Here is a 24968-nt window from a genome sequence, read left to right on the forward strand (position 1 = left end):
GAGAGGGATTGTGCGCTCGTGTTGGACTCGACTTGTCGAAGGCAGATGAGATCTTACATCCTTTCGCAAAGTGACAGCGAGGTCGATGATGCAGATTCCGTAACTACAAGCACAGCGAGAGAGTCGGGCTCTGGCTCTGATAAGCAAAGGCACCAAAATCTGGAGATTATGCGATATTATGAGATATACACGTAGTTTGTACTCCGACATGCACACAATGAGCTGCCACTTAAAACCAATGCAACATGTGCAACGGCTCACTTGAGGGATTGCAGTGACTGCGTTTGGCTCCACGGATGATGTTGCTTTCGGAGACTGAGAGAAGTGACATCCGATGGCGATAAATGAGACAACTCGCTCCCACAACAAACCAAACACAGCATTTAACAAGAGATAGATTTCAATTTTATTAACTAACAAAAGGCGGTTATAAAACACACCATAGTCCATGTTTTAGCATCCAGAACTATACACAACGAAAACCACAACGGAGACAAAATCAATGAATTGCACAAAGGAGAAAGATTTACAAACAGCTAAAATTAAATTATTATATTATTATCAATGTTTTGGGTGTTAATATGAACAGTTACTCGGGGATAAATGGGTTAAAAAGCAGGTCTGTGGTAAACGGTTTACATTCAGAATGAGCTTCACCGGAGACACTTGTGGGTGTTTGTCAAAAAGGTTTTAGGTCAAAGTGCAAAACTAAAAATGATTTTATCATCTGGGAGTATCAGTCCATGTTTTTCACTGACAATAGTACAAATAATAAACATCAGCTCAGTAAAGCAGACAGAAACAGAGGATCTGCATCTTCAAAACGTAACCACTCTGAATTATGGGATGTGAGAACTGTCTGGTTCACAAACTTAAAATATCCTACAATAAATAACAGTATTCGCTCAGTGCAAAACTACACAACAGAAAATAAAAACTCAAATGGTCAGCAAACCATTTACACTCGCTCTCTTTACTTGCCTCGTTAGTTTAACAGCAACAAATAGAAAGCATTGTCTGAGCCGCTGAGGAGGACAGAAGAAGGACAGAAGGACAGACCAAGACATTCTCCTCATCTCGATCCTGCGGCAGGCAAAGGGAATGTTTTATTTTGAAAAGATCCTTGTCGTTGTGTTTAGCGTGACTCCACACATACAGATATGAGAGTGAAGCCTGTGCACGTGTATACGCAGAGGAGGAATGCTCCAATAAGGCAAATGTTTCCTCGGACTTCTCTGTCCACCACATTTCATTTGCAAAAAGTGTCCCAAAGCTACGTGCCGTCGTTTGAGGATTCAGCCGGCAAACAAACGGTGATAACGATAACAGGACTCCGGATCCTTTCAAAGTAAAACATTTAACACTGTGTTAAGAAAGAAAGACAAAGTCGATGCGAAAAAGTCGCACAAAGTCCATCGGCGTGAGGTTCTCCTTTTAAATCAGCGTCCAATTTTTAAACTCGATTTGGAAAAGATTAATAGAGAGCTTCAACGGTGTCCTTCATGGGGCCGCACATCTGGATAGAAAACAGCTTCACGGGGGTCATAGTTCATGTGTCTGTGTGTGCGTACTATGTCTGAGCCAGCTGAAGCTCTTCCAGTCCGTGTTTGCCCAGGTGATATCTGGCCAAGTCTTTCCTGGTCACCAGTCCGACCACCTGTAGAGTCACAGAGCAAACGGGACTTTACAGCAGCATCAGCATCATCATCATCATCATCATGCCATTAAGCAACAATTAGATGTTAAATGTCCCAGGGACAGACAGAGAGGGACCTCTTACCCTGTTCTCGTCGTCCACCACCACCAGGTGTCTGAGTCCCAGCGCTCTGAACAGCTTAAACACGCGCGGCAGAGAAGTGTCCTGCAGAAAAAAAGATTTTATTAATTTATTCATACACTACTGTTTCAGAAAACCTTGAAAAAGAACATCCCCCCCCCCCAAAAAAAGTGAAATGTCCCAAAAAAAAAAAAAAAAAAGTGAAATGTCCCCCCCCCAAAAAGTGAAATGTCCCCCCCAAAAAAGTGAAATGTCCCAAACAAAAAAAAAGTGAAATGTCCCAAAAAAAAGAAAAAGAAAAGTGAAATGTCCCAAAAAAAAAGAAGTAAAATGTCCCCCAAAAAAAAAAAAAGTGAAATGTCCCCCCCCCCCAAAAAGTGAAATGTCCCCAAAAAAAAATTCTTTTGATCTTTTGCGTGCGCGCGGCTACCTGCGGTACTGTGTAGGGCGTTGCGTTCATGAACTCGTTGAGGTCCATCATGCACTCCCTCTCGTCCTGGGAGACGTGGATGCTCTGGATCGGGGGGAAGCGGGGATACGCGTCCCGGAAGTCCTTCAGCTGGAGCTTCCTCAGGGTGAGCCGGGACCGAGCCAGCTCCACGAACACCTGGCGACACAGAGCGGGAGAGTGGAATCACCGCCACGAGAGAGGTCACCGGCGAGGTCACCGGCGAGGTCACCGCTAGCCTCGTTTGCCCGCCGCTGACGTTACCTTGTGCTTGAGCAGAACGATGAGCTGAGAGCGCAGGATGAGGCCGCAGAGCTTCGCCGGCTGAGCGGGAGGAAAGAGCAGAAAGTTTCTCACAGCGGCGTCAACGATAATCAACACATTACTGCCATAGTCCTTAGGATAAGTCCTTAGCTAGTCCTTAGGTTAAAATTTTTTTTTTTTTGAAAGATGACGTCTCGCATTACCTCATCACCGCCGGCGCCCTGCGTGACGACAGCGAAGCCGTTGTGATTGGTCGACGTGTTGCTGAGGACGTCCACGATGGTTCCCACCTTCTCTATCCGGTTCAAGCAGGTGACCGGAGAACTCATCACCTCTCTGGAAGAGACACCGTCAATCGAGTTCCATTCGCAGACAAATAGAGTAAAACTCAACTTGCTTTACAGACAATTGACCACATGACGGCAAAGAGACATGTACGTTAAGTTAAAAGTGAATAATCATATTTAGATTAAAAGTTAAATCAAGAAATAAAACAGTAAGGTTAAGCCACACTGAATCGATGCTGCCATGTGATGCCTCATAATCAGACGGGAGAAAGTCAGATTGAATCGAATGCCGCCGCGGCTCTCAGTCCACACAGAGGACCTCACCTGGCGGTCAACCAGTGGGAGGTGGCGGGAGCGTCCCAGTGCAGGAAGGGAACGCTCTGCAGCTTGATGTGGATGTCGTACAGACCCTGGATCAGCGAGAACACACACTCAGTTTGGGTTATTTTCACCCCAATAGCTCTTGAGGATCCATTTAAGCAATACGCTATTTCTCACAGCTCCTCCATCTCCGCTGTGGACTCCTCCCTCACTCACCTCTACGAAATAGTCTCCTACTATCTTGGCCGTCATGAGGACGAGCATGATGGGAAGGCCGAACGTGACGTTTCCCGTAGCCTCCACCATGATGACGGTCAAGCTGAGAGTCATCCTCACTATGCCGCCTGCGAAGACCAGAGCACAGCGATCTGAATCTGTACTCAACTTTGCCACTGACATCGGCCCCACCTATTAGTTCCTGTTCAGCACAAAGCCAAAGAACAACAACAACAAGGGTGAAGGTTAATGTTACTCACCTAATTGAGCTGCAGCTCCAATCAGGGCGTATTTACCCGGGCCGGCCCAGATCTAACAAAGCACACACAGTGTGCAACATGAGAGCAGTGAAAGGGGAAGACCTGCACTCACGTGTCTGCTTTCCTTTCACTCCTGCATTGTAACTACTGAGATATTGTGATTGCTGTTTTGTGTCTTTAAATGGCGTCACTGAAGCGTAACACACACGCACAAGCACACGCAAACGCACACTGACCGAGCCGGTGGAGGTGATGGAGGCCAGCAGGATCCCAAACAGCCTCCCCCAGGCCGCTCCGATCAGCAGGGACGGGATGAAGACTCCGGCAGACACCGCCAGGCCGTAGGTCCAACACGCCAGGAAGAAGTAGGTCAAGGTGAACAGACCCAGAGTCAAAGGGTTGTAGGTTCCTTTGAGGAAGAGCAGGACGGGAGAGGTGAGGTGGAAACAACATGACCGACGCTTTGCTTTTGTTGACTAACGTTACCCTCGAACAGCCCTACCTGGCTGGTTGTGGAAGAGACTGCGAACACTTCTCTCTGGAGTGTTGAAGAAGGTCGTTGCCATGGAGTTATACTCTCCGTCTGCACAGAACAACTGAGGGAAAAAGAGGAGACACAAAAGAGCGTTTTCGGGTTCTGGTTGGAGCTTTTTCCTCGCTTGATGTAAAGTCAAAGGATAAATTCTGAATTCATCTATGGGGAGAAAAGTGGATCTTTGCACCAAATTTTATGGCGTACCATCAAATGGGAACCTTACAAATATAGTGTGTAAGCAACTAAAACAAAAAGTCAAAACAACAAAAACTCTTCTTGGATCCGCTGACAGAAATTCTCTCACAACATTTTATGTGGTAAAACTTACTGAAGCGAAACAGTTCTTTCTGAAACAAAAATAGGAAGCAGTGAGATTCCTTATGAGAAGAATCTGCCCTTGTGTGTGTGTCTAACATGCTGAGTCACGCACATCGCTTTGTGTGACAATCAGTAACTGTTGAGACACCATATGACCGACTTCCCTTTCCTTCATGCCGTGGGTGACATTTGGCTGTGTGTGTGTGTGTGTGTGTGTGTGTGTGTGTGTACCTGCAGTGGGTACTCCTCAGTGTGATCAGGCCCCAGAGGTTGACAATCATTGGAGAAGTAGATCATGGTGAAGGAAACCGTAGCGGTAACCGCAGCAACCAGCACGGCCTCAATCACCTGTAAGCACGGGCGGTGAACATATCTGCAACAAAAAACACACACACACACACACTTCAGTTGAATATTTTTTAATCCTACACATAATGACTAATTGTTCATGATCCCAATTTTCTACATAAATCATTTAAATATCTGCCCTGATATTGTGCATTTGACTCTTATACGTATACATTCGCATGCATGTAGTTTAAGGCAGCAGCACTATTAACTTGACTCGATGGGTATTTCTGTCCACAAGCTTTAGTTATTGCGCTTAATGTCGCATTTTGAAATACAAATCATTCAATACTTACTCCAGATACTTTGAGAATAATTTGTTTGATGAATGTTACTATTAAAAAGTACTAATGCATTTATAGAAGATCTGTCAATAGATTAAAAAAACTAATTGGTCTCACATTTTGAACATTCATTCATCTAGAAATAATCCCAATTATAGATAAATTAAAACGTTAACTTTGACAGCGCTAATTTGTAGACAAACAAAAAGCACGATGTGAACCATCCGGACAGGAACGCTGCGATTAGACCAGTTCTTACTCTTACAACTATTTTAACCACCTCAATCACAAGATGCTGACGTTCTGAGAAACTGCTGTAAACGGTCACGTGAGGATTCCTCATGCGGCCCATCCCTGTCCTGAACGGGCCAAAGTCTTAACGCCACCGTGTCCTGCTTTTGTTGGCCACTCCAACACACAAAGCTATTCCACACACCGTTTGTCACCGGACGTTCTGGTGGAAGCCTCCTCGGGGACGCTCACCTGATCCTGAAGATAGTCAGCCAGTAGTTGAGCTTGTTGAACAGAGCGCCCAGCAATCCACCTGCACGGGGGGGGGGGGGGGGGGGTCATACACAGTGACAGAATAATTATTATTATTAAATTATTCATGCAAAACCCATAAGAAGAGTCAGACACTAAGGAGATGTTACCTATGGCTCCCATAATGATGAACAAGGGAATCTCGTAGAGATTATAATCCACAGTCTGAAAGGGTACAAAGGTACTTTAGGTTACACTAACAAACAACGGGAAGCGGGAAAAACAAGATTTATAACACAAACGTTTCTCACATCACTCTCAAAGCGCCCAAAGTTGATGAGACCCGGGTTGGAAAGCTCTCCTGGTTTTTTGTGGTAGATGCTGAGGAAGAAGTTGAGGGTGAAGGTGGAGATCATAGAGGCAAAGAACTGTAAGTGAGACAGAGAACAAATGATGAGAAATAAACAAGGGGAACAATATCTAACATCATCAACATCATGGTCCTTGAGGAGGAGGGTGGGGGAGGGGTGGGAGGGGGGACAGGTGAGAGACAAAGGGACTTACTATCCTCCACGTCAGCATCTGGTTCCAGAAAGAAGCTCCCTCCTCCAGAGAGAACAGAACGCCGCCTGTCGACCAAAAGCAAACGGTCAGCCACCGCAGCTGCATCTGATCGGCTAACATATACACACAAATATACACACAACTACATGTTTGTCTCTATAAATGTTCGGTGTTTGTGGGGTTGAATGTTTGGTGCCCTTCTTTTGTGCGTCAGATCCGGCGGTGACTCGGTTTTCATCATTGTTTGACTTTACTTACCGACTGGGGCTCCAAAAGCCGCTGAAACTCCGGCCGCGGCTCCGGCCGACACAAAGTCACGTTTTTCCGTGTCTCTCCGGAAGTATTCAAACATCTACGAACACAAACACATTACTCGTGACAGGATTTTACCAGAGATGTTTAAGAACGTGCTCGTAAAAGCAACGTAAACAACAACAAGAACACAGTGTTTCTAACAAAGTAACTCCAACTTATACATGAATATATAGAAATATATGAGTATACTGTAACCCGACACATACAGAAAGAAGCTCACTACACGCTGACCTTCAGGTCTTTCTTCAGAGAGGTGCTGCGGCCCTGCGAGACCCCGGCAGCTACCACGGCCCCAGAGTGAATCATGGGCCCTTCCTGAGGGATTGTGGGTAAACAAGAAGCAATCGTTCACTTAAAATGAAGATGATCTAAATGTTCCCAAACAACATAGTTCAAACCGTAAAAACAACATCAATGGTACATTGAATATGTGCACGAGGGAGAAGCAGAGGAGGGTCAACGTTTACCTTTCCAACAGCCAGACCGCCAACGACTGAACAGATGACACCGAACACCTTCACCACCAGAGTCTGTGGGACACACAACATGCTCAGCAACATTGGCTGGAGGGCGTGTGTGTGTGTGTGTGCGCGCGTGTGTGTGTGTCCCTACCTTGAGCCGTACCACCCTGGGAATCTTTACTCCGTTCAGGTAACATTTTATCTGAGGAATACCACTTCCTGCTGCGATGGGCTGGTAGAGACGAAGGAGGAACAGAGGAGATGGAATACAGAGATCTTCATGATCACAGCGGTAATACGTGAGGATGACGGTGCTCACGGGTGGCATTTGTGTGGTATATTCATTATTGAAATATCCCCTTAATAGATGATGATGGAAGCACTTTTGGGATCTGCGTGGTTGCCGGAGGTTCACCACAAAGGTCAAAATAGAGAAGCACATTCATCTTTAGAAATTTCAGTATTACGCACTGCTGGAATCCAGCTGGTAAAGACGAGCCTTTGGCTAATCGGTTTCCACTTCCCCCTCCGACTCAATGGAAAAGTATTATAAAACAAGGAACCGACGGACTTCTTCAAAATCCACTCACTCGAAGAAAACTGACACACAGGTTTAGATTTATGGCAGTTTCTTAAAAAGTCTCACCTCGATACATGCGACGATGATGGCCCCCACCATTACAAAGACGGAGTTGAGGACAACCCAGAGGATGAGGGAGATCGACAGGCCGCCGACCTCGGTGAACTTCTCTATGTCTGTGAGGGGGTCAGAGGTCAAGGAGAAACTCGAAAGTCTTTACGGCACGTGGCTGATTCATTTACAACACATATTTGTGAGGTTTAAAGAGCTGAATCGTGCAACTAAAATAGACTTAAGAGAAGTTTGATCGATAGGTTTACGGGTGAGTAGTATTTTCCAGTGGGATCAATAAGTATCGCAATTCATGATGCTACACCATCATTTATTAGATGTTGATATTTTTGAATAAGCTGCAAGAGATATAATGTTGTAGAAATATAAAGTAGCAGAAAATGGTAAAATACAAATACAAATGTGTACAATGTATATTTCTATGTTAATGTCTATGTGTACAATGCACAAATCTTCAGGATACTCTCTTTGACCACTCGGTATTTGATCCCAGCAATTTCTTCCACAGCGATGTCTATAAAACAGGCGATGAGGCCGGTCAGGAAGCCGATTAGACCGCAGACGACCCAGCGACTGATCTCCAGACAGCGGAAACCCTAAAAGGTACAAGATGACATGAAGAAAACACACAAATTCAAGCACAGCGAAACATTCTGATGGTAAAACATATACTCAGGTCATTCCCACTCTATTTACCATGTAACTCATCCTCCTCTCCTCCTCCAGGAACAGCTGATTCTCAATGTTATCATAGTCCAGACTCTGCAATAACACAATGAAATAAATACAATTAATCAGTAAAAAACAAGGGTGATTGTGTTTGCTTCTGCGATGCTTCACGATAAAGACAAATCTGGTAGCAAAACCGACTCTGCATTTGGATCAATGAAAGCATGTTCATGTCAAACAAAAACACGTTAACACAAAGCTGGTTTGATCCAGTGACCCCAGTCTCCACAAACATGTGACACTGACTCCTTTTACGCTTTTCATTGCGTCCTTTATTTTCGGCAATACCTCAAATTTAAGCGACAGCAGCTTCTCGTTGTGAGGGATCTCTTTCAGCCGCCCCCTTAGAGAGTCCTGCAGGGAAAAATCACAGGAAAAACAGAGGTCACCGAACCAACACCGACCTTCAACCTCTGACCTAAACGATCATGTGGGCGGCTGCAAGGAGCTGGGAACTAAGTGACTAACTTCAGAGAAATCATTTGGAATACAACGGCTACAATCCACAAACATTTAAAGAAGAGAAAATCAACATTTATTAAGAGAGGACAACAGCTAATGGCAATTCAAAACAAGTGCCCCCCTTTTAACATGCAACATGAAGAGGGCCTCCGTCACACCTCTGTGGGCCAACTGTGCAAAGCTGAGGCCAAAGGATAAGACCAAAATACGGTAAAGAAACATTTAAGCATTTAAGAAGCATGCAGATGCCATGCATGGCATCACATTCCCATCAGGCATTGCAAAACGCAGCAGAACCTGATGGTTTCTGTCACGGACGGAGGTGGATGTGAGGTCCAATAAAGCTAAGTGACAATAAATTATTTGAGCATCAGTCACATGTTCTTTTTCTGTTCTTCATCTCCGACTGTGGCCTCAAGCTTTACGTTCTGTTCTTATTGGGATTTTTGGGGGGTATTTGTTTTATTACCCGATTACCTAAAACGTTGCATTAAGCAAATAAGCTTCCTTAAACCGCACAAAGGGTTTAAACCCATTTATAAACGGTTTGGGCTTCACATTTACAGCAGGAGGGTTTCAATAAAGTCTTGATTGTTTTCAAAAACCCAGAACAGTTGAGCTTTCCGGGTGGAGCTGCTCGCGGCCTGCATCCCCCCCATCATGTGTGATGCATCACAGTGGAAACCTTCAGACAGTTTCCAAACATGTGTCTTTCACGAGTCAACTGAGTCAACCCTGGTAAAGAAGCAAGTTCATTTTTGTGTCAGATCTCCCGCATCAGGTGAGACAAAATACTCACAATAACGCTTGAAGCGGCTCGGCGTGTACACAAACTCAGGCCGAGTATCACATTAAATCTACTGTAAATGCCCCCTTACACGCGGCTTGATCCTTTTATTTGATTTACAGACAAGAGCTGATCACTTTTAAGTCCCTGTAGTGGAAAAGTGCTGGCGACAAGACACAGAGAGAGAAACAGAGCGGTGACGCTTGAGGCTCAGACTTTACCTCCTCCGACGACATCTCCTCCTCCAAATCCACCGTGCTGAGTCTGCCTATCTGAAATACACTGCCTCCCCCAGACAGCTACGGACAGCACAGACATCAACACAAATATACGTATGTTTGGCTTTGTGTGGCAAATACTGAGCTCATATGTTAACATCACACAGTTGCTGATATCAAGAGACTGCAGGTAACGCACAACGGATGAATGACTTGATGTATAAAAGAACGTTATCAGAGCGCGCGTGACTAGGATGCTTCCCCCTTTTGTCCTGGTGGTGCAACTGGTGGCCTTTTAGGGAAATAGGAAGCTTCCTTTGTTTTTCATTCTTAGAGGGACAGACGACTTCATTCAGTCTAAATGTCTCCTACAGTGAGACAGTCTCAGAGTTTTATCTCCTTGTTTAGTAGTATTCGTTTCGGCGATGAACTAAAAGCAAACTTAACGGTATTCAATAGACACATATTACCCGAAATGTTAGATGATTGTATTACTTTAAAAGTAGAGTGGGAATTCTAGTCTTTATAGACTGACTCTTATGTTAACGGATCACCACCACCCTCTTTTCTAAAGTTAGGACTGTTAAATGCATCATAACGATGGATGTCAGGGATGTTCATAGCAGTGCATGAGCAAAGTAACGAGCTAGCTAGAAATCGTTAGTCAGTTCATTCAGAAACTGAATCTAATTGAGTGCATCGTGCAAGTAATTTAACAAACATGAATCAACGTAAATTACTTCCATGCAGTTAATTACATTCCACTACAGTCAAAGCTTGTTTCCGCATCTGCTGCTCAGCAGCTGCAAACACACCATCACACATGACACCACCCCGAAGGGACGCCGCGTAGCATAAAACTAACTAAAAAAAACACCGTAACCCGTGCAGCTAAAAGTAATAATAACAACATGACACAGCGCCTTCCCACCAGCAGCGCAGGCTACCTTAGCCAAACATGCTAGCGGCGGCTACCTGTCTGGAGAGTCTGGGCTGCCCGGAGCCGTTGAGCAGCGGCGTCCCCTCCCCGGTGCCGCCGGACTCGTCGGCCCGGCTGGACCACGACACTTTCTTCGTGATGTTGGCCATGGTGACTTCCGGTAAGCTCTCCGCCGTGAGGGTGGCTGATCTATTTCATCGGTGCCGGTTGTTGCTAAGCTAACTTTTAACTGTTATTCTCCCCCATGACAGCTCGAGGGTCTCGTGACGCCGTGTAAGGATCGCGAGCAGTGACCAAAAAAAAGGAGCCGCGTGGGATGCTGGGAGTTGTAGTTTTGTTGACACGTAAGTGAAAATAAAAATACAACATTTAAAAAAAAAAAATGTAAATGTTTTTTTTTGTTAATGTTGTTCAAGGAACCTTTTCTTTTGCCCCAGACTCAACTGATGTGTAGTCTGGGTGTGCGTGTGTGTGTGGAGGGGCCTGGCTCCTACTTCTTCTTTTTCTCTGACTTTCCCAATACAATTATGTTTATTCCTTTCCTTTGCGATTTTGTCCCGGTTTGCAAAACTTTGGACTTAAAAAAACGACGAGGTCAATGCACTTGAATCTACTGACTCGGTGTTCTGTGGGTTTTTTATTCAACAAATGTTCAATATTTCAGTCTTTTTCACTTTGAGTTAAATATCTTCATCAATTGTCGTTCCGATCATGAATACAAATAATTATAAATAAATAATTAATAAAACAAGGGGTTTACATTAACATTTATCCATAGTATACCCGTAATGGAAACCAGGAAAATAGTTAATACTTAAAAATACTTAAAACATTGTATTTTGAAGCAGATTGTATTGTGATATGATCAAATGGATGTATTTGTGCATTCATAGCAATGAATGTGGTTAAATGGGATTCAATGGGGGCATCTTTTGCCTTAAAGGGTTCCGCCCTTACGAAAAAGTCCAATGCTTTAAGAAAGCCAAAATTATTTGAAAATGAAAAAGACAAAGAGTAAAAACAACATTTTCAATAAATTATTAAAACAATAAACACAACAGAGGGCGGCTGGGTCAAAATGTCAAATAATTCTCTGACCAAAAATTCCAGTTCCATTTCACTTGTGAAAGTCCAGTGTTGAGACAGTTTCACTATGACTACTGGACGTGTGTTGGTCAACTCCTCTTTCAGTCAGCCTGGAGATCCTGCAGCACACGCAGGTTTCTTACTTGTAAGGGGGAGATACAGAAACACATCACAGTTTAAAACCAACTAGTATTTTTATTTACTTGGTTTGCTTTTATCCTTTTGATCCCCTTTGATGGAACTGTGACATGTTTTTGTCTGGCGGTGTTTTTGGAGGACAGCATTTTTTTTTCTTCCAATCGAGACATTTGCATCCCGCGTGAGGAGAACAAACTGATCCTGAAGCAGATTGTGACGTCGGTCTCCCGCTGCAGACATGGAAGAAAAGACTCCGCTGCTGAACAAAAGACCCACATCGACTGAATCCAAGGTGGGAACCCTTTCACTTGTTTAGAGTCTGATCAGCAGTCTACACATTTACTTTATGCTGTTTAACATGAACAAAAGAGACTGCCGGGGATTACAGTCTGTAAATCGACAGAAGGTTTTATTACAAGCACAAGATAGCGTAAGATAGCTTTCTTTGTTGGGATCACTTTGGTAAAACATTAATTATCAGGGTAGCAGTTTGCAATTAACGTACATTTTCCCTATCAAAGTCTTACTTGAAAGAATATGGTAAATTATGGTCTATTTCTGAAGAGACCATAATTTACTAAGAGACTTTAAGATTGAACACTCAAACCGATGTTTTGAGTGCTAATGAGGGAAGTCCAATCATTTTCTCATTGACTTCTATTCAATCTGACACGTCTCCCTCTGCTCACAATGAGAAAGAATGCAATCACTTCTGGGTGGATTTACTCTTCGGAACGTGTCGGCCTTCTCTCACTTCCACCCCAGATCCAAAACTCCAAACTATTCCTGGCGGTCTTCACCGCCGTCCTGGGGAACTTCAGCTTCGGTTACTCCCTGGTCTACTCGTCCCCGGTCCTGCCGAGGCTCACGGCCCCCGACGCCGACCCCAGGCTCAGGATGGGCCCGGAGCAGGCCGCTTGGTTCGGCTCCATCTACATGCTGGGCGCAGCGGCCGGCGGCCTCGGCGCCATGCTGCTCAACGACATGATCGGACGCAAGCTGAGCATCATGACGTCGGCGGTGCCGTCGGCTATTGGGTCAGTCGCGACGAGCGGGCGCACCGCGATGATTAAACGTCTTAACGGCGTAACTTTACGGTCCATCCTGGTAAACCTCCGCCTGTACCGATGTGTGTCACAGGTACATGCTGATGGGAGGGGCTGTAGACATATGGATGCTCCTTCTGGGCCGGTTCCTCACAGGCGTGGCCGGGGGGATGACCGCAGCATCTATTCCTGTGGGTTGCCGTGGTTACAGACAAAAAAAAAAAACTATTAATGCAAACTTTTTTTTTCACTCGGAGTTGTTTGGTCACGTGACTGCATGTTTGCGTGTTCATGTCTCAGGTTTACATCTCGGAGATCTCCCACAAAGCGGTGAGAGGAGCTTTGGGCTCCTGCCCTCAGATCACCGCTGTGTTCGGGGCCCTGGTGCTCTACGCCATGGGTAGGCGGGTGCAGAATTGTTTTTCTGGCTGCTTCCCTTGGATAACACTAGGCCACGTTGCGGTATTCTTAAGTGCACTTCATGGGAACAGGTCCGGTGGTGCCGTGGCGGTGGCTGGCGGTGGCGGGGGAGGTCCCGGCCCTGTTGATGGTCGCGCTGCTGGTCTTCATGCCCAGCTCGCCCAGGAGGCTGCTGGCTCTGGGCAGAGAGCAGCAGGCCGAGGGGGCCCTGCGCTGGCTGAGGGGGGACCACTACGACACACGCACTGAGCTCAGCGCCATACAGGTGGGAGACGCGCGGCCGTAAAAGAACAATCACACGTTGGATTATTTTGTCTGCACGTTGAGGTTACTATTCTTATTCCATTTGAGGACATCTGTTTTTCTGGACAACACAGGAGAGCATCGACAAACAAGAAAAAGTCACATGGTCGCGACTGGCCACACCCATCTACTACAAACCAATCCTGATCTCAGTGGTGATGCGTTTCCTGCAGCAGATGACGGGCATCACGCCCATGCTGGTCTACCTGGAGACCATCTTCTCCAAAAGCAACATGTCTCTGCCGCCCGGGTAGGACGTTCTATTTATCTACTTCCACTCATCTTCCGTTGATGTTCTCTCCTGATTTTATTTTCATTTCTCCTGCCGATGTTGTTGTTTGCAATGATTGGGTTTTGAATTCAATCCCAGGATGCACCTGACTTCCCTCTACCTGCTGTTTTCTCCCTCAGGTATGACGCCATCATCGTAGGCGCGGTCCGCCTCCTCTCCGTCGTCGTGGCAGCCAGTTTGATGGACAGGGCGGGACGCAAAGCTCTGCTGTACACGTCGAGCCTGCTGATGTTCCTGTCCGCTCTGACTCTGACCATGAACTCCCACACCGCAGCTCGCCCTCCGGGCCCCGGCCCTCCTAACCTCACCATGAGTTCAGACCTCAGCCCCCATAATGCCTTTGGAAACCCTTTGGAGGCCGGCCCCCAAACTGCAGCAGGCCTCATCCCTCTCATCAGCACCATGGTGTTCATATTTGGTGAGTCTTCTCGCCCGTCGCTTGGATGGAAATAAACCAAAAACCATTGGGTGGGGTGAAATCCAAGAGGATGGAATCTCATAACTTTTGGTTATCGCGTTCCTTTTCATCTCTTGCAATCAAAGTTTCTTTGGTTTAGGACCAAGCAAAAGCCAATGACGTTTAGAACCGTCCCAGCCAATCTAGACTCTTTCTTTCACACTGCACACGTCACTTACACTTGTCACTTGGAACTTGTCACTTTCATTTATCACTTTCTGTTCGCTGGTTCACTTTATTTTTAATTTTTAAACATTTTTAACTTTTTAACTTTTTAACTTTTATTCCTTTATTTTAAAATAACCCATAGCATTATATTTTATTTTATTGTCTTGTCGTCCATTGTCGTACTGTCTGCTCTTACGCACCAACCGCCAAGTCAAATTCCTTGTATGTCCGACATATTATGGGAATAAATGTTTCCTGATTCCTTTATAACAAGCGCAGCGTGTTAGCATGCTAGCATTTAGCTCAAGGCATCGAGGTGCCTGAGCAGCCAGAGACCCGGGGACACAACAGAGTTCACACTGCTGAGGTGCAGGCCGACTGTCACTACCACTCAAACAAACATCATGCAATAGATACAGATGTGATAACCTGTCAGTCATGTATTTAGTCAACAATGCACACGCTGTTTGCTAGAAAATTTCCCTTTGTCTTGATCCAACAAGTTAAGAACTGTCACGTCCTCGAGTCTTTTTGTTATACTGTGTTCTCGAAGCAACACCCATCGGCTCATAACAATGAAAACTCGTTACTTGGGTGAATCAGTTCCATTATGTTCTCACGCCCCGTCAATTGGGAAAACGTTTTAAACGGTCACAGTCGTGTGGCGCTGCTGGGATTGCTGAGATCCTTTAATTTGACCCGATGGGTTTGTCTCCCCTCTGCCGCTCGTCTCCTAGGATACGCCATGGGATGGGGCCCCATCACGTGGCTGCTGATGTCAGAGGTGCTGCCGCTGGTTACCAGGGGCGTGGCCTCAGGCCTGTGCGTGACCGTCAGCTGGCTGACGGCCTTCGTCCTCACGCACGCCTTCTCGCACCTGGTGGACAGGTACGGCCTGTACGTGCCCTACCTGGGCTTCACGGTGGTGTGCGTCCTCTGTCTGCTGTTCACCGCCGTGTGCATCCCGGAGACCCGCGGCCGCTCGCTGGAAGAGATCGAGAACTATTTCAGGACGGGGCGGACGTTCACCATCAGCAGGAGCGCGTCGGTGATAGAGTCGGATCGCGGCCGTTAGAGGTGGAGGGAGGCGACGGCGTACGGCACTCTGAGGAGAGGACTTCAAGAATAAGACCTCGGGGTCTGAAGAGCGATTCACTTTAGGTCACGGTTACATACTGACACATAATGTACCAACAGGAGGACATCATCCTGTTGCTAAATAAACGGGACACATGTTGTAAATATTTTATATTATATATATATAAAATATATAAATGAATAGTGTAGATCATTTGAAATCTGAAAATCTTTTGCGGCCCACCCAAACCTTTAATCACAACTCTGATCCAAACGTAAACTAGGGATGATTAAATTACCTTAAGAATTCAACTGAATGAAAATGTATTAACCGACAATGTATGTTTTGTATACCATTTTCTCTGGAGCTCATATATATTTACTTTAATACAACAAAAGGCGCCCCATTGTTTTGTTTGGTGGCGCCTTTTGTTGAATAACGACAGGCGGACAAGAGCGGCCGTTTTGAGCGAGAGCCTTATTGTTTTATTAATCTGTTCGTTTAAATTGTTTGTGCTTCATCAATTAATGTTTCACATAACTAATGTGGGCTAGAATTCTTCAAATAATACTTTTCTTCAAAAATTGTGGGTTTGGTATCTTATCAATTATCAATCGTTTATTATTATTTTTATATTAATCTTTTCAAAATTGAAAATTAAAAACATTTATTTATTGTAAATGACCTCTCGCGGCCCACCTGCAGTACCACCAGTGGGCCGCGGCCCACACTTTGGGAATCGCTGGTGTATATTGTTTTAATAAAAAATTTTAAAAAGTTATTTTGTATGTACTACGAAACATCCACTGTACGCGCACGTACTTCATACTCAACCCGTTTGCTCATAATCCTACGAGCAAACGGGTTGTCAGCTGTGTGAGTGAGAAACTGGTTCATCATCTTCGCTGTGCCTGAAAAAAAAAAAAAAGGGGGAAATGATGTGGCCGAGCAGGTCAGGGGACATGCCACAGGGAGGAGGACAAAACAACACCTGACAGAGTCAGAGTTCTCTTTACACCATTTCTATGCGTCTACACTGTTTGGTTTAATTCTACCAAAGGAAGAAGGGGGACGCAACCCAGCGGTTTCCGTGTGTGTTTGTGCTTTGATCTCTTCAGCAGGGCCTTACTAAGGCAGCGTTCATTGTTAAGAGGCAGAAGAAAAGATTTAGAAGCGAAGGAATATTTACTTTCCCGCACAAAGCTCGGCAACAAAAGACATTTTATTTGGGAGCTTTGATGGGTGTTCTGTTGCTAGTAGCAACCGCCACAACTGTGTCTGGAGAAATATTAAGTGTTGATCATTTATTAGTATAATACGGGGAGATGAAATCCGGCGTTCGGGGGCCAGGGGCGATAATGTACAGTTGGTGTTCACATTGAAATTGAGCGTCACTGCTCACTCGAAGTAACACGTCAGCTTTTGGCTAACGTGTTTGCGTTTGTTGACATCTAAGCTTTTAGGTCGCCGAAAAAAACATGGAAATGCCACAAATGATCGTTTACAAGCAATGTGAGCTTTCGCAATCGGACAATTAAGGTGGACGTCCGCTCTGCGTCGGGCCCAACGTCACCAACGAACTGTTACAGGACGATAAAGTACAGCCTCTCGTACCTTGTTGCTTTAATATCCTTGTTGGAGCTTTTACTCGCGGGTAGTATTTTATTACGATTGTCCTGTTAAAGTTAGGTTTTTCATCGTTTTTGACATGAAGTCAGTTTATGCAACTTTTTAAAAATAGAATAAAAAGTCACACCTTCCAAATCCCATTTTTACTCCCAAATCAAAAACTATGGAAATATATAGTTTATAGTTAACTATAGTAAGAAGCAAGGATCAGTCATCAGCCGTCCAGATGTTTTGTCATTTATAGTGTGATGGTATCTATAAAAACTGATGAAATTAATTATTTTATATTTATTTATTTGCTAGGGGCTACTGTAGGTTTACATTTTAAACCATTGTTAGTTACTTGATAGCTTCATACATCGGTATTTATTCAATTTTCCAAGCAAAACTAACACATTCAATGTTGCGTAATTCACTCTTTTCCCGGCGTGACTTATTGTCATGGTAACATACACGAGCTCCTTAGGAATCCATCATGGAATGACTACTTAAAATAAGCAATCATAAAACACATAACCTGCTTCTCATTGTATGTAACATGGGAAGGTATGCAGCGCTTAAAGGGTTTAGCCTGTAGGTGTTTGTGTGTCTGTCTGTGTGTGTGTGTGTGTCTTTCCCACTGACATCAAAGATGAGTCATACTTTCTACTTCTTACAGTTCTTGGAAATTACATATTTTCTTTGGAGAAACTGCACACAAAGTCAGAGGAAGACGAGAAAAGACCCTGATCTGATTCACGTTAACCGGAGCGCTAAACGACGACGTCATCGTCATACACAACCTCACCTCAAAATAAACCACATCAAAGAGTCAGACAGCCCCGGGTACGGATCGGATGAGAAGACGAAAGACAGGTGAGCGACGAGGTGGAAAGAAGAGCAGGAAGATCCGAAAGTCACACCTCATTGCTGCTGAGTCAGAGGCTATTTTTATCTTCCTCTTAAAACCACGTTGTCCGTCCTTCCTTCCTTCCCTCCTCCCCACCTCCATCACTCCCTCCTCCGCCTGCCTGCTGCAGCACCTAGTTGATAAAGAAGCGTCTTTGCACATCGGTTTGTGTGCTTCTTTGCGCTGTTAGCGCGGCTAGCACTGTTAGCTGCAAGCCGCTGCCATGTTGAGAGCCATGTAGAGCCAATCACAGGCAGTTCTAATTTAGCACATCCGAACACGAGCGGACTAAACTTAAACTTTTTGTATGATTTTGAATCAGTTGTGAATCACGTTGTAATAATAAATAATATAATGATACTTGTATCATGTTTGAAAAAAGCGCAACACCACGCACACCTCGAGGCTTTTAACGGAATGCTAAACTCGGTAGGGATTGGTCTGATCTCTGGAATGCCGCTCATCGGGTCGATCGAAACACTCAAAACACACACAATCGGACACACACTCCGACCTCACCCAGTTGACATCATATGCGGCGGCAACACCCCAAGCTCTCTCTCTCTCTCCCACACACACACACACACACACACACACACACACACGCAGGCGCACGCCCACACCTTGACACACAACTCATTCCCCGATTGAGGTGTTTTAAGTAAAACAAGGATCCTTAATATTCAGGAGAGAAGGCAAACCCCCCCTCATGTTTTTTAATGGGCTCCCTGCAGCATTCTGCACTGACGACAGGTCACTCGGGTCGATGCGGTTCGCCTTCAGAAAACAGGTTCTGGGCTGGAGTCGCAGTCGAGGCCCCGAACCCGTAGCAGAACTCAGGCCCCGAACCCGTAGCAGAACTCTGTGGTCAGGTGACCAGCAGCAGATCGACGTGGTTCGACCGGCCTGCTCACGGCTGATTGAGAGAATACGCAAACCTGGACCGGCATCTTTTTAGCTGTAATGTAATGACGTAAACAAAAAGAAAAATAAACTGAGGCAGGTTTGATCGTTACAAATGAAGCTGAACGTGCTGGCAGGCTAACGAGGAACCAATCGCCTTATTTTTGGCACAATCGCTGCCTTGTGTGCAGCTTACGAAGCCGCACCTCTCGGCACCGAGTCGCTCGCCTCCGGCGGTCTGCCGTCTACCGTCGACAAATGGCGACGGATTTTTTATCTTTTGCGTGGCTGTGTTGGTGATAGACTTCCACACTGTTTGTTTGCAGCACCCCAATAGAGAAAAGTTTGGAAAAAGAGCATCCTCCACCAAGCCGGCCTCTCACGAAGTCTCTGATATCAACGGTGAGATACTGTAGATGAGAGGGGTGGATGTCCATGTAGATCCATCCGCCGCTCTCCGCGGTGCTGAAGCAGCGGAGGGATTCGCAAACGTTAGCATTAGCATGCACATTTACTTTTAAACAAAAAGGGGAAATTAAGTTGAGTGATCAGAGTAAGAAACATGCATCACATCCCTTTACCATATAGAGCACAGGTATTCCAGGAATTCTTCAGAACATCACAATAACGTCTTATAGTCTTTGAAGCCGGAAGCTCTGGGACAAGATGTGATTTAAAATGTGTGTTTGGTCCGCTGTGGGCCTTCTATGGGAGTTAAAGGGAGGAAGTTTTGCCCTAAACAACCCTGAAGCGAAGACTCAGGCCTCAGACTCATCTTATCTTACGTGCACGCTGGTGTGTGCGGTAACGATTCCTCACAGTACGACAACTGCATTTTCTTTTATTTCGGCAATTTTTTCTTCATTTCTTTTGTTGACGTTGCGGTTTAAAACTCTGATGCTTGGACTCTGTGACGGGATGAAAATGTCCTGACACAGACAAAGCAGCGGGAGGGAAACCGGTTGTTCTCATTAGAGTGTCACACACACACACACCTGTACATAAACACACACACACACACACACCCTCAGCAACCTCCCAGAAACAAAGCGGCATAAAAAGACGACAAGTTCGGTATTTCACAGCTACACCTAAACCACAGAGTGACTCATTGATGCAGGTTTTTTGGGCTTTGTCGGTGAGGGCGGGGCTCTGGGCGCGTCGGGGGAGGGGCTTGCAGAGGTACAGGTGAAACAGGTGGACCTCTTCAATCAGTCTGGGCTCATCGGCGGCAGCACACACACATCTCTCCATAAAGACGGCAAAATCCCACACAGGTAAGACAAGATAACAGGATTCGTGGATTCCATTGCACATGTTCCCATTTGTGTTACTTGAGTTTATATAAAATGCGTTAAACGAGAAACCTAACAGAAAGTTCACCTGGAACCTTAAATCTCACGGTTAATTAATCTGCTGAGTCCTAAATCGGCTGCTCAACTCAGCCTGCAGGACACAGGGAGTCAGTTTTTCGGTGTTACAGCAATGGATTTGTTTTTGGGCGATTTGGGAGAAACAAGTGGCGGGCGAAGAATTCCGAAACTTGACTTTGATTGAGCTCCGGAGCTCAAACTTAAATCTCCATAGCGGTCAGATCGAGGTCTTTGAGGGGTCGTTTGCACGCCTCGGTCAGCGGATCATCAAAACTCACAAGGAGAGAGCGAGACAGTCCGGTTCGACCAGCACGGATGTACTCGCAGTCCGGCCGCACCTGTCACACCTCACCGATTGGCTCTCTGGGAGGCTCATCCCGCCTGCTTGGATTTGGACAGACGGAATAAGTGGTAAAATGGGCTGTGGAGACGCTTCTTTCCGGGACGTGCCTTCATTTCTTTTTGTGTGTATTTAGCCATCACAAAAAACAGCTGTCAACACAATGTTGGGCTGTTTTTTTTCCCCCAGATGAGCTAAATCATCAGATTGCAGGTAGATTTGCGCAAGAGGGACACACCCTCAGTGACACGCAGCGAGAAGCATGCCGCTCGGTCACATTCCTGCACTGACGTGTGTGTGAGTGTGTGTGTGTGTGTGTGTGTGAGGTGAAGCTCGGGGACTGACCAGCAGGGGATCAATCCAGCTGCAAAAAGAAGCCTGTTTGTGTAGAAGTCTATGAGACAATGACTCCACTTCCCTCTTGATTTATTCCTTCAGGAAACAGTGTCAACACGTCTGGTGTTCATTTTGCTTTAGGGCGGGGCTATCTTTTGATTGACAGGTCCACTTCTCAGACAGATGTTGGTGTGAGACCAACGGTCCGTTAAAGTGTTACAGGGAGAGAAACTGAGCAGAGGGGATCAATGTAGACAGAACGGTCTAATCTGAGGATTCAGAGGTTATAGAGATGGGATTTTTTTATGTTGTTTCCTCACTTGAATATGTGATGTTCAATTTGAAATCCATTTCTTGACAAGACTACAAAATACTTCAGTTAAACGACTAAAGGCTTCACCACGTGTTGATTTCATGAAGACGTTTTATTTATTGAGTTACCAGAAATCAGGCCATGTTGTGCCATTATATCATCACCGGGATAAGAAATGATCTGTATTGTGATGGAAAGTATTTGTCACATGACGTTTCCCTTTAGGGACGTGAACTCTGACCCCACATCAATATAATCAGAGCTCTGTCACATGTTTTTAGCTCCATCGCTCAGACCCCCCCCCCTTCCCCCCCATCCACCTGGTGGTAAAAACGTTGCACCCGCCTCCCGATGAGACGTCGTTACAGCGTCAGTGTGGTGTTTGTAACGTCATCTTCATCCCAAATTCTCTCTCTCTCTCTCTCTCTCTCTGCAGCACAATGAGTGGAGAAGGAAAAAAAGAGCCTCCTCCCTACATGATACCAAGTAAACCCGAGTGCACACACACGCACACACAAACACACACTCATCATCATCATCATCATCATCATCATCAGGCTGACCCATTGACCCCTGTGTTCTTGTCCAGTTCAAGGTCCGGCTAAGGGAGATGTGGTCGTTTACCACACCCACATGCCCTTCAACCCCATGTCCACCGACACCGCCACTAACGTCACGCCAGGTAACCCCACAAGACGCTTCCCGGAGACCCTCCGCAGCGGCGTGTGGCGGATCATTAACGTTGACTCCCCTCTCCTCTTCCCCCCCTCAGTGAATTCCAGCGGAGGAGGAGGAGGAGGAGGAGGAGGAGGACAGGGTGACGATTCGACCAAAAATAAGTATGTGAGCTACGACGGGGCGCTGGGCACGACCCCCGGCATGACGACCTGCACCAGCTGCCAGCAGCAGGTCATGACGGAGGTCACCTACAAGGCGGGGAGATACGCCTGGCTCATGTGCTTGCTCTTCATCTGCCTGGGGTGAGTGCACGCCGTCGGGAGGTGTCTTCGACGTCACGGGCTCGGTGCGCTTTGGGAAATAAAGCGTCAACAAATGTCATACATTATGTCGTCGTTCGTTTCCATTATTTTGCAAAAGATTCTGGACACATGTCCAAAAGGAAAATGGGGCCTCGTTTCCTCCGTAGAAGATTACGAAAACCCAACTAAAAATTCAGTTAATTTCTTCATAAATATAGTTTTATTATAGAGCGAAGATCTTAAAAGCAGTTTGAGCACATAATGTTGCATAAAGCTGCATGACACTAACTGTGTGTGTGTGTGTGTGTGTGTGTGTGTGTGTGTGTGTGTTTGTGTGTGTTGCAGATTAGTCCTGTGCTGCTGCCTGATCCCCTTCTTCGTGAACAGATTCAAGAACGCGTACCACACGTGCCCTCGCTGCAACCGAGTGCTGCACGTTGAAAAGAGGAAATGCTGTAAATAACGACGCTGATGGAGGACACGGACCCGTGGAGATGAGAATTAACACCCCGTTACTTTTGTAATGCGCCTTGTTTCTGTGGAAGCGATGTCACGCGTCGTGTCAGCAGACTGGGAGTCGTCGTGTGGTCTGAGATCAAATATCGTGGGCTCAGTTTTTATTGTTTTAGTTCTTTTCACATTAGATTAACCTATTTGTGCCAAAACATTGGGTCATATTCAGCTTGATGAGGACAACTTTGTTAGTTTTTAGTTTAAAGTCTTATAATATGGTACGGAAATACTTTGGGCAAGTTGCAACAGAAAGCTTTAAAACTTTTTTTGGTGAGATGACGAATCAATAGTGAGGATTATTTTGGAAGAACGAGAACACATTGACATCGTGTTTGTTAAATGTCTTCTATGTGATTTCTTTTTAATATAATGCATATTTGTGCACATCTATGGACTTGTTATCAGTTGATAGATACAAACACTCGACTGTGGTCCTTGTCGTGTCTGAGGTACGGACTTTGGGCACGTGGGACAAATGCTTTCTCCTAAAATCCAAAGCAATATATATAAAAAAAAAAAAAACAGTTGTCACGTGTGTCCAAAGACTAGATTTAGGCAAAAACACATTTTAGCAAAACCGTTTTTGTAAGATTTTGTGCTGAAAGGAAACCCCGAAAACACGTGGGTGAAGCACACTCGACGCACTTTTTGGGAGTTTTTCATCTTTCTCCGTTCATCAGAAACCTCTGCAAACGTCGCGTCGCTGAAATGAAGGTCTTGTACATAAACTTAATGAAATCCATTTCCCGGGATCGTGCATTTAGAATTGAAACAACCCACAACCAGCGCCTCGTGGTCCCGCTGAAGAGGCCTCCTCGGGGGAACAGCGGGGCCACATGTCGGGGTCCCATCCGAGTCCAAAGTCGATCCAAAGCTCTCGTCCAGGAGACGTGAACCATCCAATCAGCAGGCTGATCGCGCTTCCATTTCCTTCTGTTTCAGCACAACAAATGTGCACTTCTTGCACACAAACACGTTCAGTGAAATTAAACATGAATGCTGCAAAATACAAAAGTGGCCAAATGATTGTGTGTGTGAGTGTGTGTGTGTGTGTGTGTACACTTTTACAGAGTATTGTATATATAACCTAGACCTAAACTTGTATTACTTGTGTCATCGATTGTATGTACAGTCCAACTAATAATCCCAGTAATAAAGCACATATTCATCTAAAAGCAAAACGTTGTGCTCTGGTACCTGAAACGCTGCTGCGACCTTGTATATGTATACAGACACATATTTAAACACACGCATATAAATATGCATGGTTGTACGTGTTCACAAATACCCCCATATTTATACGTATGTAAAAATAGACATTAAAAAAAGGAGCAAGAAAGGATGAGGTGGAAAAGATGGAGTAAAAAAGGGTTTAAATAGATAAATTACACTACTACCCGATTGAAGGACACATAAATATAAAATCAAGTTGGGGATACGCAGATATTAAATTCAATCTCGATCATAATCTATTTAATCCGACATGGCGTCATGAGTTGTAATGCTGCAGAACACGCTGTACTGTGGGTGGAACCTTGTGTTTCAGCTGATCCGAGGTCAGATCGGAGACAAACGTTGGTTGAATGGTTGAGCTCGCAACGAGTTGAATTAAGACCAAGCGGCCTTCTGAAGTGACACGTGTTGATGGATCGATTGATGTCCTGCTCTAAATTGTTCACAGCCCCAAATCAGCTGATAGAGTGAAACACTTCCGCGGTGTTTTGGGTTGAACCGGTCATTAAATTATTGGTAGAAACTGGTTTACATAAACAATGTAAAGGCGGAACTGGTCCAGCTGACTGAAAGCTACTCAGCCGGTTGTTTCATGTCGACATGAAGCTTCCTCCCATCAGACGCCTCGCGGCCTGCTGACGATTTAACCACCTGTGGCGTCACTCTCGAGTTTATTTTCTCCCAATTCTCATTTGTGGCCAGTTATCATTTAAGGTAGTTTTATTTATAGCTCAGTGGAAAGACATCTTGAATTCATGGGTTGCTGCTATGTAAGAATCAAATACACAAGTTTCCCCCTAAC

At 45.4% G+C, this 24968-nt stretch overlaps 3 protein-coding genes across 4 annotated transcripts; 2 read left to right on the forward strand and 1 right to left on the reverse strand.

Annotated features, from left to right (window-relative positions):
- Positions 1 to 382: 382 nt before the first annotated feature.
- On the reverse strand, positions 383 to 10965 carry clcn7 (chloride channel 7). Of its 2 annotated transcripts, XM_040190948.2 has the most exons (25): positions 10705 to 10965; positions 9733 to 9810; positions 8551 to 8616; positions 8230 to 8295; positions 7997 to 8129; positions 7528 to 7637; positions 7033 to 7113; positions 6888 to 6950; positions 6652 to 6735; positions 6364 to 6457; positions 6106 to 6170; positions 5853 to 5969; positions 5712 to 5766; positions 5542 to 5602; positions 4658 to 4799; positions 4076 to 4169; positions 3810 to 3982; positions 3574 to 3625; positions 3314 to 3441; positions 3101 to 3186; positions 2693 to 2825; positions 2490 to 2549; positions 2208 to 2384; positions 1781 to 1861; positions 383 to 1657 (listed from the first exon to the last, which is right to left on the reverse strand). In XM_040190948.2, exons 1-25 carry the CDS (start codon positions 10816 to 10818, stop codon positions 1571 to 1573), a joined length of 2400 nt encoding a protein of 799 aa, XP_040046882.1. In that variant the 5' UTR covers positions 10819 to 10965; the 3' UTR covers positions 383 to 1570. The 2 variants fall into 2 exon arrangements, with proteins under 2 accessions (XP_040046882.1, XP_077940216.1); XM_078084090.1 differs by lacking the exon at positions 9733 to 9810 and having other exon boundaries at positions 10705 to 10945.
- On the forward strand, positions 10508 to 16438 carry slc2a6 (solute carrier family 2 member 6). Its single transcript, XM_040190949.2, has 10 exons — positions 10508 to 10829; positions 10921 to 11013; positions 12037 to 12185; positions 12659 to 12930; positions 13034 to 13130; positions 13240 to 13339; positions 13431 to 13624; positions 13737 to 13912; positions 14074 to 14372; positions 15317 to 16438. The coding sequence occupies exons 3-10, from the start codon at positions 12132 to 12134 to the stop codon at positions 15652 to 15654; spliced, it is 1530 nt and encodes a 509-aa protein (XP_040046883.2). The 5' UTR covers positions 10508 to 10829; positions 10921 to 11013; positions 12037 to 12131; the 3' UTR covers positions 15655 to 16438.
- Positions 16439 to 20042: 3604 nt separating this feature from the next.
- litafd (LITAF domain containing) lies at positions 20043 to 24114 on the forward strand. Its single transcript, XM_040191886.2, has 5 exons — positions 20043 to 20355; positions 21877 to 21926; positions 22030 to 22122; positions 22213 to 22420; positions 22766 to 24114. The coding sequence occupies exons 2-5, from the start codon at positions 21881 to 21883 to the stop codon at positions 22881 to 22883; spliced, it is 465 nt and encodes a 154-aa protein (XP_040047820.2). The 5' UTR covers positions 20043 to 20355; positions 21877 to 21880; the 3' UTR covers positions 22884 to 24114.
- The last annotated feature ends 854 nt before the right edge of the window (positions 24115 to 24968 follow it).

Source organism: Gasterosteus aculeatus, chromosome 11, assembly GCF_964276395.1.
Source record: "Gasterosteus aculeatus chromosome 11, fGasAcu3.hap1.1, whole genome shotgun sequence".
In the NCBI taxonomy this organism is placed as follows: domain Eukaryota; kingdom Metazoa; phylum Chordata; class Actinopteri; order Perciformes; family Gasterosteidae; genus Gasterosteus; species Gasterosteus aculeatus.